Raw genomic sequence first — 21,054 nt, forward strand, 5'->3', positions numbered from 1 at the left:
GAAGGACTCTGAGATCCCAACTAAAAGCACCGGGTGAAGAGTCAGCATCAGGGTACCGGAACCCAAGCTGGTGGGGGTAAAAACATTCCCCAGCCAGAGACCGGAGACCGTGGGCAGCGTTTGCCACGGTCACCCATCACATCCACCCCGAAGGCACACCACATGAAGGGTCAGGGAACCCAGGGCCAAGGGTGTCCCAACAGAAGGCCCGAGGGAGCTGGACCTAGGTGGATTACTGGTGGGGACGGCCAGAGAACGGGACAGAAAGAGAGCTCAGGGCCACGCTCCGGACTTGTTTGGGGGTTGGCTGGATCCAGGACCTGGTGGACGCAGCACGGCTCGGGTGGTCACTAGCAGCTGGAGTGACCAGTACAACTTCTGCAGTAAGTAAACACCCTTAACTGCACAACCCGACTCTGTCTTCACTGCCGTCTGCACTACACCACCACAACCCCCATCCTCTGCGCCTGTCCCCTCTGAGGCTATACCCCTCCCGTTGGGGGTTATCCCACCAATCTGCGCACCCACCATCAGCCTCAGCGGACCCTGCTGCAGCGGCGGCCACAGTGACCGCATCACAACGGGTGGCGTAGTCGACACAAAAGAACTCTTAATAACATCTGTAGGACTGCCACATAACACTGAGCTTGACGCCCTGGGCACGGGCCGGGTCACAGCCGCTCGGAGACTACAAACCCCCCCATCTGATCCGGTGCCGGGTATTCCCCTCAAAAAGGAATATGTCCCAGGGGGCGCGTCATTGGGATAGAGAGTTCCAGAGTAGGGGGGGAAGCACGGGAGAAATCTTGTATGTGATTGTGGGAAGAGGAGATTAGAGGGGAGTAGAGAAGGAGATCTTGTGAGGATCGTATTCTCCACATATGAGAAAATTGGATGACACCTGGACCACAATCTGATCGAAATAATCTTCAGACGTCTGAATGAGGCTTGAATCTGATTAAAATAACATGATGTTATTCAGGCGAGACTGGTTTGCAGCTGTCACTTGTGTATTCTCCTCCTGAAGCTTTGTGTGTTGGGCTCCTTTCTCTTTGTAGGATATGAATGCCGGGAATGGAGCTGCAGACATTGTCCTATCACTCAACACATTCATCATTCTGCATCACTTCCACAGATAATTCATCAGCGCAGAACAGAAAAATCTACAGATAGAATTTTTGCAGCATCAAAAACGCAATAAAAATGCAATGAAAAAATAGTAATAGATGCATAAAATCGGCAACATTAAAAACTCAACAAAAGCTCATTGTGGGGACGTTAATGTGTCCAGGGCTGCGGACAGTCTTCCTGCAGCTCCCTACTCTTCCTCCCTCCTTCTTATCATTACAGAAGCTGTTCCAGGAGAAAATGAAAGTAAAATCAGGATTCAGACATTGCAGAGCTGGAAAAACCCTTGGACTGTGAAATGGCGGAGCTCAGGGCTTTGTGGCTGGTCGCACTATGTCTCTCCTGTAAGTATAGGATTTACTCTCGGTACATAAAGCTGGAATTGTCGAGGAGGCTCCTGGATTTGTTCGATTTGTTCCAACCTTCTGTTGCCGCCTCGGAGCAGACAGCAGTTTCCTATTCTGGCTGAGTATCTGCTGTTAGAGCTGCAGACGTCTTCTTTTAGGCTTTTGTAAGACACAAAGGCCGTGTCCGGTGGGCCACCGCTGACCTGGTGAAAGGTGGTGATCATCACGGAGAAGGCCAAGCTCAATTTAGGGAGTGCCGTTTTTTGGTCAGGTTCCACTTTCACGTCAATGTTACATTGAAAGGAAAAAAAAGGTTTTGGTACCGTGTTAGCCGGCTGAAAAAAAGAGAAACAAAATAATAATCTTGTAGTTATGAGACTTTTTAATGGTTAACAAAAATAAAATAAATGCTATTACAAAGCGAGCTTAACAGACTTCTAAGGTTTTAGGCATAACAAAGTATCTGAAGAAACAAACAAACAATCCAGAAGAGCTCTGATTGTGCATATATTTGTGTTTCTCCAGATACTTTCTTATACCTGACGCCTGATGGAGAGACCTGAGAAGTCTGCAGAGCTCGCTTTGCAACATCAATCCTTTTATTTTCATTAGCCACTAAAAGGTCTCATAACTACAAGATTATTATTTTGTTTCTCCCACTGAGAACAATCAGTGTTATGTTGCACACACGACCTTTTTTTTACCAAGATATAATGTTGTTCTGAGTCTTGTCTTCTATCGGGGTTTTAGCCTCGCCAGACTTTTTATCTTTCACAAGTGGTGGACTTTCTGGAGTTTCCATGGTGTATTAGGCCATTTTCCTATCTGTAAAAATTGTAACCTTTGCTACTTTTTTATGTTTTCCTCTTTTCATTCATTTTTATTTATTTGTGCAATTTTGATTCACCATTTATTTTTATGATTTTTTTTTTGCACAGAAAATTGGGATTCTGCCTTTTAAAAACGCAGTTGTATTTTTTTCAGAAGCCTTCGGGCCACGTTGAGTATTTGGTCAGAATTTTACATCAGTATTTCTAAGCCAAAACCAGGAGAGGAACAATCAGAGGAAAATTATAATAGAAACTCATCACCGCTTCTCTAGTAAACTCACCTAGTATTCAACGTGTGAACGTGGCCTTAGGCTATGTGCCCACGATGCAGAATTGAAGTGGAAAATTTTCGCAGCGTTTCTGCATGTCCTTGGCAGTAAAAACGCTTGCGGATTTTACACGTGTTTTTTAAGCGTTTTTGCAGCGTTTTTACATGCGGATTTGCCATGCGGTTTTCAGATGCATTGAGTAGTCAAATCCGCATGTGGAAACGCACAAATAATGGATATGCTGCGGAAAACGCACAGAAAATCCGCTGCAGAAAATTCCTCAGCATGTGCACAGAACATGCGGATTTTCATTGGGGACCATGGGGCACGGATTACCAAGCGTTTGAAAAGCGTTTCCGCTGCGGAAATTCTGTAGCAAGAACACTTGAAAAACGCATCGTGGGCACGCAGCCTTAGCCTACGTTCCCACAATGAGCTTTTAATGTTGCAGATTTCCTGCTCCATTTCTGCTCCCATTAAGTAAAACAGGTTACCTGCATTTTTTTTTCAAAATATCTTCATTGTAGGAACGTAGCCTTAGAGGGGAGAAAACCCACCAAAAAAATGCCAAGTTCAAGAATGTCTTTAAATGCACAAAGAGGACACTAGTTTTCATCAGTTCGCATACACTTTGTTTGAACTTTTTTTTTACATGCAACAAAATTTCTACGCAAAAAAATTGGGGTTTACATTACACGGGAACACGGCTTTAGAGCACCGTGTTATGAATGAGACTTTACATACTGGCTTTGTACACACAGAGTTTTTTTCAAGGAGTTTTTTTTTTTAGCAGAAACCGAGAGGAAGCTCTTCAAATCCTCCTCAAAAAATGCAAAACACCTGAAAAACTTTGAGGTTTTGCTCAGTTTCCTCTAAAGAAAAAAAATAGCGAAAAGACTCCGTGTGCACAAAGCCAGTGTCATCCATTCATTGAAATCCACAAATGACAGCAAGTATGTGATTTGCATACATGTGGTCACATGCTGACTAGACATGCATGGCCTCGCTCGTATTGAGTAACTCCGGACACTTCTAGTCGGAATGTGTCCGAAAGTGTGTAAATCGTATACTAGTTCCCACATATCTGATTAATAAAATGACAGCTAAAACCACTTGAGAAAAACAAACAAACAATTAAATTCTTGGTATTTTGTTGCAAAGAAAAAAAAAACGCAGAACAGTTTAGTAGCGCCGTGATCGTACTGACCTGGAGAATCACACTGCCCGGTCATTTTTACCATACAATGAACGAAACCGAGGACTTGCAATGTTTTTCACCATTTTGCACCACTTGGGATTTTTTCTGAATTTCAATACATTATATGGTAAAATGAACGGTGTCATTAAAAACTACAACTCTTCCGATCAAAAAAGGAACTCCTTACGGCTATATCGACTGAAAAATAAAATAGGTCTTGCTCTTGGAAGAAAGGGAGGATATATTAAAAGTCCAAAAACTAAAAATTCATTGGCTTGTTTGAAATATGCGGCTATTAAGACATGACTCTAAAACGATGAAGCCATCAAATGTTAAATTTAGCATCTGGATTTGAGGGTCGATTTAATATATAAGTGAAGAGAAAAGCCAAGATAAAAACATAACAAGCAAATACCCTGCAGTAAACAGCAATAGTGCAAGAAAATAATAGAGAGCGCTTAGTTAAAATAATTTTGATAAAAAAAATGTAAAAGCCGTCTCACCACGTCACGGTGACCCTATACAGGACTGTCCTAACCTCTAATATTAAAACCTTACCATTTGTCAAGTGACGTACATGTGGACAAGAGCTGAGAAAGACTGAGACCCGGCTACTGGACATACAGACATGGGGAACCACATGAATGTAATATCCAGCTCAAAGAAAAGGCACTCCACACCTTTATATGCACAAAGTGCAAAAAAAGTAAATTATTTTCATGCACTATTGCTGTTTATTAATTTACTGCAGGGTATTTTCTTATCATGTTTCTATCTTGTGTTTTGCCTGTTTAGTGGCCAGCATGCACACTAACTTATATTCCAGTTTATCTCTTTAAGGTTTTTTTTATTGTTAGTTTTTTTGCACTTTGTGCAAATAAAGTTGTGGCCTCTCCTTTCTTTGAGCTGGACATCACAGCAAGTAAACCACAAACGATGTGTTGCAATTTACGAATTTTTCATGTAACACTTTAAACAAAACTGGATCACTACATACTAGTGATAAGCGAGCATGCGCGTTACTCGAGATTTACGAGCATGCTCGGGTGTTTTCTGACTATCTTTGGTGTGCTCGGGTGTTTTGTTTGAGTCACTCAGTGCAAATGATTTGTGACTGTTTGACAGCTTTAATACATGTGAGGAATGCCTGTTTCTTAGGAATGCATTCCTCACATATATTAAAGCTGTCAAACAGTCACATATCATGCACACGGAGTGACTCAAACATAGCACCCGAGCACGCTGAAGATACTCGGCGAGCACCTGAGCATGCTCGCTGAAAGGGTTAACAGAACATGCTCGCTCATCACTACTATATACTATATGCCAATATTTTTAGGTTATCCCTTTTATTACCCTGTATGATTTATTGTATGTGGTGGCAAAACGGTATCTGTATTTTGGTCATCATCTGTGAGATTCTTCTTTTTGAGTTTCTGGTTCTCCTCCATTTTTTTGAAACAATCTTGCTGTTTCAACCCCCTGGTTCTTTTATTTGCATTTCTCAAAATGTCAATAGGGTATCCCTTCTCTTGAAACCTCCCTTGTGGGATACGTAATTCCTTCTCAAAATCAATGTCTTTTGTGCAGTTCCTTTGTATGCGCCCATACTGGCCATACTGTACATTCTTAATCCATTTGGGGAGATGCCCACTGGAAAATCAAGATAAATGTTGACGTCGACATTTTTAAAGTGGGTGGATGAAAAAATTCCCCCATTGGCATCCCTAGAGATAACTAGATCTAAAATACAATGCTGGTTTCGGAATAGGAAAAGGAAAATTCTAACCCCCAAGGGTTTGAATTCAGTTCATCGACAAAAGCTTGTGACGCACCCCCTGGGCCGTGGGGTACTCGGTGCCGGGCCGGTCGTTGCTAGGGGAGATGTCACAGTGGCGATGACCCGGTCCGTGACCCAGGGCGGTCAATAAAAGGGGTTATTTACAGGGGATTTATAGTTTTTGTATTTAATGTTTGTGACGCCACCTGTGGTATGCGGCTATGTGGAGCCACCGCTGCGGAGCAGGTCCTCTGGAGCTGGTGTTTAATGCAGCAGAGTTGGTTTGGCTCTCCACAGGTAGAGCTTAGCTCCAGGGCAGTGTTGAGATGTAATAGATGTTATAGGCGATGCTGGGCAGTGTAGTGCAGGGGGTGATGGCGCAGATAATAATCACAGAGACAGTGGGGTTCAGTCTTCAGGATTTACTCACAGTTGTTAAGTTCCTCAGGTAACAGTTTCCGGATTACAACCTCCCACGTCATGCTGCGTTCACCAGGCAGGGGTTCAGCAAACTCCCAGGTGTTTCAAGAGTGCCTGACAGGACCCCGTTCTATATGCCCTTTTCAGCCGTTTTCCTGCGCTGGCTCTCACTTTTCTTGCCCCGCGCATCGCCAAACAATGTCCCAAGCCGGTATCCTCGGATCTTTCTGGGCAACCTGAAGTTCCCTGGATCCTATGTGGTTAACTTTTCGGCGACTTGAGTGCGGATGTGGCAACTGCACCCTAAAAGTACAGAAGCCTCCGGTTTCTAGTTGAGAACTGAAGAACTCTGCTAGTTTAGGGACCGGTTCCCTCTCTGCAGCCTGATCCCTCCACCGCCTGGCAGATTCGGGCATACGGGTGGCCTCCAGCACTGCCCGTACCCCTGGGATCCCTTCTGTTCCTCTTGGAGCCTTCCTTCCTGCTCCTCTCTCTCTCTTCAGTCCTGGGCCTCTCACTAGGCCCTCCTCTGGAGCAGAGCTCCTGCAGAGCCTCTGCTCCTTCCACTTTTCTCCTCTGACTGATCTAACCTCACAAGATGGCTTCCCTTTATATACTTCCTTCACAAGTGCTCCCCTAAGCTACTTCCTGCACCCACACCCACTACATGGTTCCCCCTACTTTGGTTCCCCCCACTCCAGCCAGGGACCAGGGACTGTGCTCTCCCTTAGGAGGAATCTCGCCCTGCCCTACTGAAGTGGATGTGTTGGATGCAGGTGTTAGGGTCCCGGGCAGCACTCTATCCTTACCTGAGAGTGAGATACCACACCTCTGGGTGAGATGGAGTACCTCTGTGGCGACTGAACCCTCAGGGGCGCTACACTTGCGCTTTGCCACGTAACCCCTCCCAGATGAAGAAAAGGTTATCTATTGACTTTTTGTAGAAAAGGATGTGACTAGTGTTGAGCGATACCTTCCGATATCGGGAAATATCGGATCGGATTGGATCGGACCGATACCCAAAAAATATCGGATATCACCGATTTCGATACCGGAAACCAATGCAAGTCAATGGGACACAAATATCTGAATAAAAATAAACCCTTTCTTTCCTTGTAGGTTAATTCTACATGAAGGAAAACAGCTAAGAATAATGTAGAATGTATTACATGAAAAGCCGGCAATTCATCAGCGGCATACACCGGTACCCGACAATTTAGAAAAGATAGAATAGAGCATCACACATAGATTAGATAGATAGAAACATGTCAGTCACATATTCAAGAAGTACAGCAACAGTGTTGCTTACTGTACTTGTCATTTAGTGTTAAAGGATTTATAAAAAAAAAATAATAGCGTTTTCATGCACCGTCTCGTTAAAAAAGCCGGCCGGCAATTCAGCAGTGGCATACACCGGTACCCGACAATTTAGAATAGAAAGAATAGAGCATCACACACAGATTAGATAGATAGAAACATGTCAGTCACATATATAAGAAGTACAGTGACTGTGTTGCTTACTGTACCATAGAAAGGTAAGGATGAGGTTGCTTTATTATTTTACTTTTATTGCAGGAGATCGTTGGCTTCAGCTGGAATGGGCGTGATGGTAAGTATGGTTTAATTTAGAACAATAAAGGAATGTGTGTTTATTTCAATTAAAGGACTTTATTCTGGTGTTTGTGCTTTTTTTTTAACTTTGACTATGGGGTTAGTAACGGGGGTGTCTTATAGATGCCTCTCGATTACTAACCTGGGCTTGATGTCAGCTGGCATTATAAGCTGACATCAACCCCAGCCCTATTACCCCACTGCCACCGCTACAGGGCAGCGTGGAAGAGGGAGGCTAAGTGCCAGAATTGGATGCGCCATTTCTGGGGCGGCTGACGGCTGGTGTTTCTAGCCTGGGAGGGGGCCAATATTCATGGCACCCTTCCTGGGCTATTAATATCAGCCCCCAGCTGTCTGCCTAGCCTTTGCTAGCTATTAAAATAGGGGGGACCCCACTTTATTTTTTGGGGGGTCCCCCATTTTAATAGCTAATAAAGGCTAGGTATTCAGCTGGGGGCTGATATTAGTAGCCGGGGAAGCTCCGTGGGTATTACCCCCTTCCCAGGCTTCAAACATCTGCCCCAGCCGTCTGCATAAAAAAATAAATTAAAAAAGAGCTTCACACTGCGAGGGACAACAGGAGAGGTGAGTAATCAGCTTACAAGTAAATAATTATTGCTCAGAGTAAATCTCTACAGGAAATATTGCATGTGAGCTGTTAATCCTACCTAAATAAATACCAACTAGTAATATCAGCCTAAAGACACATAAGATTGTAATAGATGTAATAACAGACAGCCTGCTATATGGTAAGAGAAAAAATGAAATCTTATAAATGCATACAAAGTTCAATTGGAGTAAAGTGCATAGTGCTTGGATTCACATAGATATGATTATAGCCAGTGGTATGCATAGATATGGATACAGTGCCTTAAAATAGGGCTGCTGGTGAGCAAGAGCGTGGAAAAGCCTGCTGTCCCTCCACCCCAACACACGTTTCGTGTAGAATACTTCCTTAGGGGAAGATTTATAAGATTTCATTTTAGCAGGCTGTCCCTAAGACACAGCGAGTGGTAGAACCGTGACAGTGACAAACTCCCTCTGAGTGGGCCTGGTTAGGTGGTAAAAGGAACCTCTGCAGTTGGTAATGCCTGCATAACATAGTAACATAGTTTTTAAGGTTGAAGGAAGACTAAGTCCATCTAGTTCAACCCATAGCCTAACATGTTGATCCAGAGGAAGGCAAAAAAAACATCTGGCAAACACTAAGCTCCACATTGGGGAAAACAATTCCTTCCCGACTCCATACGACAATCAGACTAGTACCCTGGATCAACGCCCTATCAAGGAATCTAGTATATATAACCTGTAATATTATACTTTTCAAGAAAGGCATCCAGGCCCTTCTTAAATTTTAATAGTGAATCACTCATTACAACATCATGTGGCAGAGAGCTCCATAGTCTCACTGCTCTTACAGTAAAGAATCCCCGTCTGTGATTATGATTAAACCTTCTTTCCTCCAGACGTAGAAGATGCCCCCTTGTCACTGTCTCAGGCCTCAGAGTAAAAAGATCAGTAGAAAGGTCTTTGTACTGTCCCCTCATATACTTGTACATAGTAATAAGATCACCCCTAAGCCTTCTTTTTTCCACAGTAAATAACCCCAAGTGTAATAACCTGTCTTGGTATTGCAGATCCCCCAGTTCTCTAATAACCTTGGTCGCTCTTCTCTGCACCCTCTCTAGTTCAGCTATGTCTTTCTTATACACCGGAGACCAGAACTGTACACAGTATTCTAAGTGTGGTCGCACTAATGACTTGTAAAGAGGTAAAATTATGTTCTCCTCATGAGCATCTATGCCTCTTTTAATGCATCCCATTATTTTATTTGCCTTTGCAGCAGCTGCCTGACACTGGCCACTAAATGTGAGCTTGTCGTCCACCAATACACCCAGGTCTTTTTCAGTTACAGTTTTTCCCAGTGTTTTACAATTAAGCATATAATTATACATTTTATTTCCTCTGCCCAAGTGCATTACCTTACATTTATCCCCATTAAAGCTCATTTGCCATTTATCAGCCCAAGCTTCTAGTTTACATAGATACTCCTGTAATATAAAATTGTCCTCCTCTGTATTGATTACCCTACAGAGTTTAGTGTCATCTGCAAATATTGAAATACTACTCTGTATGCCCCCTACAAGGTCATTAATAAATATGTTAAAAAGAAGGGGGCCCAATACTGACCCCTGTGGTACCCCACTGTTAACTGAGACCCAGTCTGAGTGTTTTCCATTAATAACCACCCTTTGTTTCCTATCGCTGAGCCAATTCTTAACCCACATACATATATTTTCCCCTATCCCCATTGTTCTCATTTTATGTATCAACCTTTTGTGTGGAACCGTATCAAAAGCTTCTGAAAAGTCCATATACACAACATCCACTGCATTTCCTTGGTCCAGTCCGGAACTTACCTCCTCATAAAAACTGATCAGATTAGTTTGACAGGAACGGTCCCTTGTAAACCCATGTTGATATTGGGTCATGAGGTTATTCTTCTTCAGATACTCTAGTATAGCATCTCTTAGGAAACCCTCCAGGATTTTACCCACAGTAGAGGTTAAGCTTACTGGCCTATAATTTCCAAGTTCAGTTTTTGTCCCCTTTTTGAATATTGGCACCACATTTGCTATACGCCAGTCCTGTGGTACAGACCCTGTTATTATGGAATCTTTAAAGATTAAAAATAATGGTCTATCTATGACGTTACTTAATTCCTGCAGTATTTGCGGGTGTATCCCATCCGGGCCCGGGGATTTGTCAACTTTAGTGGTTTTTAGACGCCGCCGTACTTCCTGCTGGGTTAAGCAAGTGACATTTAATGGAGAATTTTTGTTATCACTAATCATGTTTTCTGTCATGCGATTTTCTTGTGTAAATATGGTTGAAAAAAAATCATTTAGCATGTTGGCTTTTTCCTCATCCTCATCCACCATTTCACCCAGACTATTTTTAAGGGGGCCAACACTATCATTTTTTTAGTTTTTTATTATTTATGTAGTTTAAGAATATTTTGGGGTTATTTTTACTTTCTCTGGCAATGATTCTCTCTGCCTCAATCTTTGCTGCCTTGATTTGTTTTTTACATAATTTATTTAATTTTCTATATTTATTTAATGCCTCATCACTACCTACTTGCTTTAGTTCTCTAAATGCTTTCTTTTTGTCACTTATTGCGCCCCTTACAGCTCTATTTAACCATAGTGGTTTCCTCCTATTTCTAGCATGTTTATTCCCAAAGGGTATATATTGTGCACAGGTCCTATTCAGGATGCTAATAAATGTCTCCCATTTGCTTTGTGTAGCTTTATGTCTCAGGATATTGTCTCAGTTTATTGCACTAAGATCATCTCTCAACCGTTGGAAATTAGCCTTCCTGAAGTTTAGTGTCCTTGTAACCCCTCTACTACACATCTTATTAAAGGTTACATGAAAACGTATTATTTTGTGATCACTATTACCCAAGTGACCCCCAACTCGTATATTTGATATGCGGTCAGGCCTATTGGTTAATATTAGGTCTAGCAGTGCCCCCATAATGATGTCTGTTTTTCAGTCTTTCCTTCTGCTGAATCCGCCTTGAAAGTCTCTGCTCCTTCTTCTGTAACTGCGGAGCTGGGAAGTGATGTGAAGATACCTTGCACCTTTGAGGTGGACAAAGCTCCAATAAACCGCCAGTATCTTGCAATTATGTGGGAATTTCAGGGATCTAAGATCGTGAACTTCGACAACAAAGGAATACAAAAACTCTCCAGCAAATATATAGATGACAGCGTCGCTGCAAGGGGAGCTGCTGATTTGTACGTGAAGACTGCATCCGTCAGCGACATTGGGACTTATAGGTGCATAGTAGTCTACACTCCTGACATTGTTCACAAGGAAATCAATCTTAAACTTTATGGTAAGTTTTACGACACGGTCCAACAAGTGCATAAAGTATTTTCCGCATCCCAGATACCAGTCCCAGAGCGATCCGACCTTCACTATGAGACCTACGTCTTCTGTATGACCTTGTGCTGGAAGCGTTTCCACCTCACCATCCATCCAGGAGAATTATTATGGCATTTACAAGGTTGTGAACCTTTCACTTCTTTGTTTTTTCTTTACAGCTCGTCCGTCTATCTCGGCTCTTGAGAAAATTATTATAGACAATGAGCAGGACCAGATCTTGTGCTCGGTGACCGGATTTTACCCTTCACAGATCACTGTGGAGTTGGTAAAGGATGGGACTGTTGTGAAAGGTTGTGGTGTATCTCCTCCTCACAAGAATAACGATGATACTTTCTCCATGAATTGCACCATGATATTACCATCCACGGAGAAACCCAAATCCTTGTCTTGCCGAGTCCAGCACGAATCCTTCCCTGATTCCATAAAACAAGACGTCCGGCTTTTTTATAGCGGTGAGCTTCACAATTAATTGCTTACATTTTACTTCATCTGTTTTGCTGACTGATGAATTTTCACACTTTTAGGATCGCCGCTTCCAATAGGTGGCAGTAGAGTTCTGGTCCTCTTCCTCCCTGAAGAGACAATTTGCATATTTAATTTCCCATAGGAGCATGCATGGCTTATAAGTCTCCTCACTCTGACATGCCAGGCTTGGCTTGTCACTCTCCACAAGGAAAAACGTTACCCCTTAGACCTCAGTTTTTACGAAAATTTGGAACCATCATGGTACATAGCTTGTAAAGTAAAGAAAGCCCATGCGTGTCCTATACCCTGTCACCATTGCCTCTCCGTTTAGTATTCAGTATGAATGACTGGACTGTTAAGACCCAAGATAGTCATGCAATAAAAACAATGGTGATACAGAAGGTTATATGTGTAAACCTTATGTCTTCTCTCCTCCAGAGAATGATGGCAATAGCACCGGCCTGATGGTGGGGGTGATTGCTGGAGTAGCCGTATTGATCGTGTTATTGGTCATTGCTGTGATTTTATACAAGAAGAAAACAGGTAAGTTACAGGGACATCGCGGTGAATGGAAAGTCACTATTAGCTTTAGTTACCCCAAAATCTAACTATGTAGAATGTGCAGCAACTGTGTAACTATAAACTCTGTGAGTTAAAGGGACCATTGGAAGAGTTGGTAGTTGGAGTAGAATGGGCAGTCTATGTCGACAGACATAACCATATAACCATATAAGTCCATGATGGACCAAAAATCAAGAAATAAGAGAAAACTGGCAGGCAGCAGCCTTCATGTGTAAAAAGGCCTGATATGGAGGTGGCCTTACATGGGCTTTGCATGTTGGGTGTTAATATTAGACAAGTTACAACAGGATCAAAAGAGTCAGTGTAGTATGATGCCAGTCACTCCTCAAGGTGACACTAGCCGCTATTCACAGACCTACAGTGAGGCAGGATAGTCAAGAGATCCAGGGTCAGTACCAAGAGGGCTTGTAATAGACAAAGGGAAAAGACAAAAGCATAGTCAGGTCACAGTCCAAGGTCAGATTATCACGAAGGTAGCGGATCAAAACAAAGGGGTAAGTCAAACGGATGGTCAAAGGTAAATCCGAGATCAACAACGGAGATCATAATACAACTCAGAGCGCAGAGCAAACACACACACCACTTGAGCAAAGTTACAATTGGCAATGGTCTGACAGTTGACAGATGACAGCTGGAAGAGATCTTACAGACCCATCCAGATAGCACGACTGAGCTGTCATTCACAATACTCATACCTCAGCCTTAGATTGGGCGGTAGAGCTGTCACTCACAGTTCTAATAGCCCAGCTATCTTTTGATACCATAGGGCGGCAGAGCTGTCATTAAGACACCGTGAGTGGTGGAATTGTGACATGTGTGCTTTCTGGAAACATAACAAGTCTAGTAAAGTGTCTGGCTATTTGGAAGCTTAGACACAGCACCTATGATGCTAGTCACATACCAAGAGGGCTCTTCATAAACAAAGGGGTAAGGCAAAGGCATAGTCAGGTCACAGTTCGAGGTCAGAATTCCAGAAAGGTAGCAAATCAAGACAAAAGGGCAAGGCAAATGGATGGTCAAAGGCAAGGTCCAAGGTTGGGCAACAAAGATCAAATACAGGAACACAGAGAGCAGAGCAAAAGCACACCATTTGAGCAAAGCTACATCTGGCACTAATTAGAAGCAGAGAGCTGTTATGATCTGCTACAAGCACTAAGGAAAGACAGGAAATCTGTCCCTACAATAGAACTAAGCTTGATCCTTACGATGTAACGGGGAACCTGATCCTGCGATCAGACCCGCTAAAGTCCTCCCTACAAGAACTAGGAACTGGGAGTAAGATGGACACCTCCTAGAAGAAATTGTAGCAGAAAAGGACAAACCAAACAACATAGAAAATATAGGTCAAGAGACTTAGCTAAACTGACAGAGTAAGGTAACAAAGCACCAGGCTAGCTTAAGAGTTGAAATTACAATGAAGTCCAGCAAGGCCAGAAGGGCGGAGCAGGATTAAATAGGCAAAAAAGGTCATGTGACCAGCAAACTAGAAAAAAACTAACAGGAAGGTTCTAACAGTACCCCCTCTTCTATGAGGATCCTCCGGATCCCCTAGGCCCAGGCTTATCAGGAAACCTCCTGTGAAACGCTCTGACAAGTCTGGAAGCAGAAACATCATCCGCCCTCACCCATGAGTTATCCTCGGGACCGAAACCCTTCCAAGCGACGAGATACTGCAAACTCCCTCTATACCGTCTAGAATTAAGGATGCGGGAAATTTCATATTCCCCGTCCTCCACCACCGGAGGAACAGTGGCAGTGGCGTCTCTATCAGATACATCAGCTTTTTTCAATAGAGAAACATGGAACACCGGATTAATCTTCCAGGAGGTGGGAACCTCCAACCTAACAGCAGATTGGTTAACTACCTGAAGCACCTTAAAGGGCCCTACAAACTTGGGACCCAATTTTTTAGAAGGAATCCTCAACCGCAGATTCTTAGAGGACAACCAAACCATGTCACCAGCCGTAAACAAAACCTCTTGACGTTTCCTGTCAAAGTACCTCTTAGATTTTTTGTTAGCCTCCTGCAGATTACCACGCACATCCGTCCAAACTCTTTCCAAATCACCAGAAAAACTCTCCTCCTCAGGCACAGCCGATACCAACTTGGAGAATGACCGAAAAGACGGATGTCTCCCAGAACAACAAAAAAAAGGCGAACACCCAGCAGAAGAGGATGTATGGTTGTTAAGAGCAAATTCAGCAAGCAGCAGAAACTCAGACCACCCTTCTTGATTGTCTGCCACAAAACAACGTAAGAACTGCTCAACATCCTGGTTCTTCCTTTCTGTCTGGCCATTAGACTCAGGATGATATCCAGATGAAAATGACAAATGAACTCCCAACCTGTCACAAAAGGCACGCCAAAAACAAGCCACGAACTGAGGTCTCCTATCAGAAACAATGTCAGTAGGAACACCATGGAGTCTGACAATCTCCTTGACAAAGGCCTTAGCGAGTGTCTTAGCGCAGGACAGTTTGATGAAGGGAACCAAGTGACACATCTTGCTAAAACGGTCCACGACCACCCAGATGACCGTGAAACCCTCAGAGGGGGGAAGGTCAGTAATAAAATCCATAGCCAGATGTGTCCAAGGTGCACTAGGAACCTCCAGAGGGCAAAGCAACCCCGCAGCAGGAGCATGCGAAGACTTAGATCTAGCACACACAGTACATTGATGCACCCACTTAATGACTTCCTTCTGCCATCCAGGCCACCAAAAACTGCGACCCACAAGTCTCTTGGTCTCAGAAATTCCTGGATGACCTGCCAACCGAGACTCATGACACTCAACAAACAAATCTCTCCTAAAGGTCCTAGGCACAAACAACCACCCATGGGGAGTGTTAGATGGGGCATTCTCCTGTGCTTTAAGAATCTCATCTTCCAAAATGGAGTCCAATGCAGCAATCACAACACCTTCTTGTAAAATGCTCTCCTCCTCCTCAGCACCGACCATGGGAGAAAAGCTGCGAGACAAAGCATCAGCTTTAACATTCTTGGTACCCGGGATGTAAGTAACGGAAAAATTAAACCGCGAAAAAAAAAGTGCCCACCTAGCCTGGCGGGCATTCAAGCGCTTGGCAGCATCAAGATAGATCAGATTCTTATGATCAGTGAAAACCTGAATGGGAAATTCAGCACCTTCCAAGAGATGACGCCAGTGTTCAAATGCGAGTTTAATAGCCAGCAATTCCCGATTACCAATATCGTAATTAAGTTCAGTCTCAGAAAATTTTTTTGAAAAAAAGGCACAGGGATGTACTCCATCCTTGATTTCCTGAGACAACACTGCACCGACCCCCACAGAAGAAGCATCAACCTCAACCAAAAACGGCTTAGTCACATCAGGCTGCATAAGGATGGGGGCAGAGCTGAACCTCTCCTTTAGAAACACAAAAGCTTCAATGGCCTCAGAAGTCCACTGAACCGCATTAGCACCTTTCCTGGTGAGATCGGTCAGCGGTTTGACAATAATAGAAAAATTTTTAATGAATTTTCTGTAGTAATTGGCGAAACCCAAAAACCTCTGTATTGATTTCAAACCAATAGGCCTAGGCCATTCCTGCACAGCTTGAACTTTCACCTGGTCCTTCTCAAAACCTTCACTGGAGATAATGTAGCCCAAAAAACTAATTCTCTGTACAGCGAACTCACATTTCTCCAGCTTAGCAAAAAGCGAATTGTCCATTAATAACTGTAATACCTCAGGTACGCTCCGCCAATGAGACTCCAGATCAGGCGAATAAATCAGAATGTCATCCAAATACACAACCACATTTTTGCCAATTAAAGGTCTAAGGATGTCATTAATAAGATTCTGAAAAAATGCTGGAGCATTGGTAAGACCAAAAGGCATCACCAGATTCTCAAAATGACCCACAGGAGTGTTAAAAGCAGTCTTCCATTCATCACCCTCCTTCATGCGCAACAAATTGTATGCCCCCCGGAGATCAATTTTAGAGAACCATTTGGCCCCCACTAACTGGTTAAACAAATCAGGAATCAATGGTAGTGGGTAGGGATTGGGTACAGTCATTTTATTAATCTCACGAAAGTCCAGACAAGGACGTAAACCGCCGTCCTTTTTTTTAACAAAAAAAAAATCCAACAGCCACAGGTGACTTAGAGGGTCTGATATGACCGGCTGCCAAGCTCGTCTGCATGTATTCCTCCAAAGCCTTTCTCTCAGGAATAGTAAAATTAAATAAACGACTTTTAGGGAGAGTCGCTCCAGGGACAAATTCAATGGTACAATCATAGTCTCTATGGGGAGGCAATATTTGTGACTCCTCCTCAGAAAAAACTTTCCAAAAATCCTGAATAGGTACAGGTAATTCCCCTTTATCCCCAGCAGCAATGCGCCCGTTACAACACTTGTCATAACACTTAGGGCTCCAGGACTTAATTTCATTGGTAGACCAATCCAGTACAGGATTGTGCAATTTTAACCAGGGCAAACCCAAAACTACTGGAGAAGGCAAATTATTTAATACCACCAAATCCAAATTTTCTTGGTGAATACCATTAATAGTGAGGGGAAATTCATAAACCTTGTGAGTAACACATTTCAAGGGAGAACCATCAACAGAAACCACGGCAATAGGGGATGACAAAGGTTTGGGTTTTAATTTAAGTTTTTCCAAGAATCCCCCATCAATCACATTCAGAGTAGAACCACAATCCACAAATACCCGAAATTCAATTAATTCTTCCTGAGCAGCGGTAGTAGCAGAAAGAAATACCCCCTTAGTATTTAAACAGGCTATATGGGCGTAACTGACCTTTTTTTTTACTTTGTTCATACGAAGCACACAGTTCTTAATGAAATGGTCAGACTTTCCGCAATAAAAGCACAAACCTTCAGAAAACCTGCGGTCTTTTTCCTGAGAGCGGGGTGACATCGCCCCAATCTCCATCGGCTCTCCAATGTCAGTACAGACCCTCTAAGAACTCGGAGCTGACATGGCAGAGGATTTACTCTCATTAACCCTTGCACGCAGTCTCCTGTCCACCCGTATAGCTAATTGCATTGCCTCCTGCAAGTTTCCAGGTGTAGGATAAGCAATCAGCAGATCCTTAACCCTTTCACCTAGCCCTGCAAGAAACAAACTTTTCAGAGCAGAATCATTCCACCCCACCTGAGCAGACCACCGACGGAAGTGAGTACAATAATTTTCCACATTACCTGATCCCTGCCTCAAATGTCTCAATTCCGTCTCAGCTGATGAGACACGATCAGGATCATCATACAACAACCCCAAAGCAGAAAAAAAACTATCCACTGATCTAAAGCACGGATCACTAGGTTGGAGAGAAAAGGCCCATTCCTGAGGTTCCTTGCGCAAAAGTGACATTATGAGCCCTATGCGCTGTGATTCATCACCAGAGGATCTGGGTCTTAAACGAAAATACAATAAACAAGCATTTTTAAAGGAAAAAAAAATCTTGTTGTTCACCAAAAAATAAATCAGGCAAACGTACCTTTGGCCCTACAAAATGCGCTCCAGAACAGCTACTCACGTGTTGTTGGAGCTCGGCCACATCCAGAGAGAGTCCCTGCAAGCGTTGAGCCAAATCCTGAACCGACACCATGATGGAAACTGGAGGTCTTTCCTTAGAGAAATTTTTGGGCTGGACTTACTGTTATGATCTGCTACAAGCACTAAGGAAAGACAGGAGATCTGTCCCTACAATAGAACTAAGCTTGATCCCTACGATGTAACGGGGAACCTGATCCTGCTAAAGTCCTCAGCTAGTCTGTACGAAGACCTATAGATGTGAGGGAGGGATCCCTACAAGAACTAGGGACTGGGAGTAAGATGGACACCTCCTAGCTGAAATTGTAGCAGAAAAGGACAAACCAAACAACATAGAAAATATAGGTCAAGAGACCTAGCTAAACTGACAGAGTAAGGTAACAAAGCACCAGGCTAGCTTAAGAGTTGAAATTACAATGAAGTCCAGCATGGCCAGAAGGGCGGAGCAGGATTAAATAGGCAAAAAGGTCATGTGACCAGCAAACTAGAAAAAAACTAACAGGAGAGTTCTAACAAAAGCAGGCTAAATAGCCAGGTAATCACTCAAACAGCAAGCACATGGAAGAAGCCCCAGTATGTCCTGGCCCTGATTGGACAGCTGAAGTGTCACTCAACACACTGACAGCGCAGCACACCCCTGTTCTAGATTGGACGGCTGAACTGTCACTCATTGCTTCCAAACACACTGATAGGAGAATTTGTGACAACACCTCTGTTTAGTGACCTGATAGTAATAAGGGAAATACAATTCGATGGGCAATTCACCTAAAGTTACAATGTGTAGCAACTTTTATAAATCATTAGATAATTATTTCGTAGTAATTAACACCACTGATTGGTGGGAGTGGGGGTCCTCCAGAGACACCCAGCAATTGATCCAATAAAGGGGTAGAAGCAATGTACAGAGCTATGTACTTTATCCGCACACTCCTATGTTGGGTATGTGATGAATTGAGCATGTGAATATTTAATGCCAGTTGTCTGGAGATGCAGTTCTGGGCTGATATAAGTCAGTGTTCACATGTAAACATCCTGTACAATAATTTCTATGTTCTAAACAGGAAACTCTAGAGTTCTCGTATCTAAAATTCTTGCATCCAAAATGATGGAGGGTGAGGCCGCCACCCTGCATTGTACGGCCTGTAACTGTTCTCAGGAGACCAAGGTGAAATGGATCATTAACAATAAAGACGGCACCACGTGTGAGATCACAGAGATGAAATGGGAAGACAATGAGGATCAGCAGCCTCTAATGTCCACGGAGTACAAGGTGTCAACCGAGAAGATGGCCGGCCAAAAGATGACGTCTCTACATGACATCACCACCAAACTGACCTTCATTCCTTCAGTATCCAGACACCTGGGGTCAACCCTGGCCTGCAGATTTACTGACAAGGGATCGGAGGAGACAACCCATAAGATCAACGATATTTATGGTGAGATTTAACTAATGAAGCATCTCATTGCTTCTTAGGGCAGATATCACACTTATTAAAGGGGTAGTCCAGGACAGAGATATTGATGGCCTATCCTGAGGATTGATCATCCTTACATCCTTACCAGATTGGGGGGCTGTTGGTGGCACGGGTTGGATTAGTACAAAATGTGAAGGTGAATAACTTCAATATATGGATTTGTTTTCTGCAGCTAAACCTCAGTTGATGGAGCCGATACAGTTCACCATCACCGACCCTGTAGATGTCCAGCTTTCAGCCATCTTCAGCAGATTCTATCCCAAACCACTGCAGGTCAGCTGGTCTTCCATGAAGGGTCAGTCACATCAGAAACTTCCATCAGAAGAGGAAGAAAAGATGAATCCTGACGCCACATTTAATCTCACAAGTAAATGTACAATTTCTGGAGACAGCTTCAAAGACCCAACATATAAAGTCACCGTTACCTGGAATCATGAGTCCACGGATAACCCCCAATCCAGGGAGGTCTCTGCAAAAGGTAAAGGATTATTATAGCTGAGTCCAATGCTATCTGTAATTTAATTTGCAAAATGTATTATTTGAGGGTAAAGCACCCGGCATTGGACAATATATCTTACTTTTACAAATTTCTCTGTCCCTCTTTCTCTCTGAAGAGACAATTTTCATATTTAATTTCCTAGAAGAGCGTGCATGGCTTATAATTCTCCTCACTCTGGCATGCCAGGCTTAACATATCACTCTCCACAAGGAGAAATGTTACCCCTTAGACCTCAGTCCAGAGCCTCTCATCTAGCCAAATCAGATTTCATACTTTGCACTGATGAGGGGCAACACCCCGAAACACCGTGTCTGCAAATTAAGATTCTGGTTTGGCTTTTATCCTAAGTCATATTGCAAGGCTCGTTAAAGGGTTGTGAGGCAGTGACCGGGATCATTTACAAGGGACGTTATATATCCCACAGAATGTGTACAGAGACCTATTAAATCCATTGGAGTGCTTTGCAGTCACAAACTCACCTGCGGCTGCAATGCAGGAATGAAGGTGAGCATTGACCTGGTCAGGCTACCTGGCTAAGGCAGATTAAGTAAAACCCGGCAGGGCCTTCATTTCTTGGAGGAGGTCACAGGAGACAGTGGGGCGGCCTCCTCCCTCCAACCCGGGTTTTCCAGTGGCTCTTGCCACAGGTCCTTTAAAATCCCTGCACTAAGGATTAGTGTTGCTCTATGTTGAAACCTGCTAGGAGCACAGCAGGAAAGCTCAGCAGGATTGAGTGTGGCTGAACCAACGCCTGGGAAGGCTATGCACCAAGCGGTTCGGCACGGCCTTTGCCCCTGGTAACCGTTGTTTAAGGACTCGTGTTAACCCGGCTGCGAACCGGAGGACTTTTCTGTTTACCCGTGAGTTGCTGAATAAAGCTGTTTATGTTGGACTTGCTTGGGTCACTGCCTTAGTTACTGCACGGTGCGAACACCGCCGCCTTACAGCGTCA

The 21,054-nt window shown here is 43.5% G+C and overlaps 1 protein-coding gene across 1 annotated transcript in view; it reads left to right on the top strand.

Moving 5' to 3' along the window:
* Positions 1 to 804: 804 nt before the first annotated feature.
* Positions 805 to 21,054, top strand: part of LOC141162505 (uncharacterized) — a 37,189-nt gene continuing 16,939 nt past the window's right edge. Inside the window, exons 1-6 of the mRNA XM_073648678.1 lie at positions 805 to 1,472; positions 11,146 to 11,490; positions 11,699 to 11,992; positions 12,444 to 12,548; positions 19,190 to 19,564; positions 19,776 to 20,081. Coding sequence (XP_073504779.1) covers positions 1,427 to 1,472; positions 11,146 to 11,490; positions 11,699 to 11,992; positions 12,444 to 12,548; positions 19,190 to 19,564; positions 19,776 to 20,081 — 1,471 coding nt within the window. The 5' untranslated portion in view covers positions 805 to 1,426. The remainder of the gene's footprint in view (positions 1,473 to 11,145; positions 11,491 to 11,698; positions 11,993 to 12,443; positions 12,549 to 19,189; positions 19,565 to 19,775; positions 20,082 to 21,054) is intronic.

This window comes from Phyllobates terribilis, unplaced genomic scaffold, assembly GCF_046119375.1.
Source record: "Phyllobates terribilis strain yellow unplaced genomic scaffold, ASM4611937v1 Scaffold_9__5_contigs__length_417890890, whole genome shotgun sequence".
NCBI lineage: Eukaryota > Metazoa > Chordata > Amphibia > Anura > Dendrobatidae > Phyllobates > Phyllobates terribilis.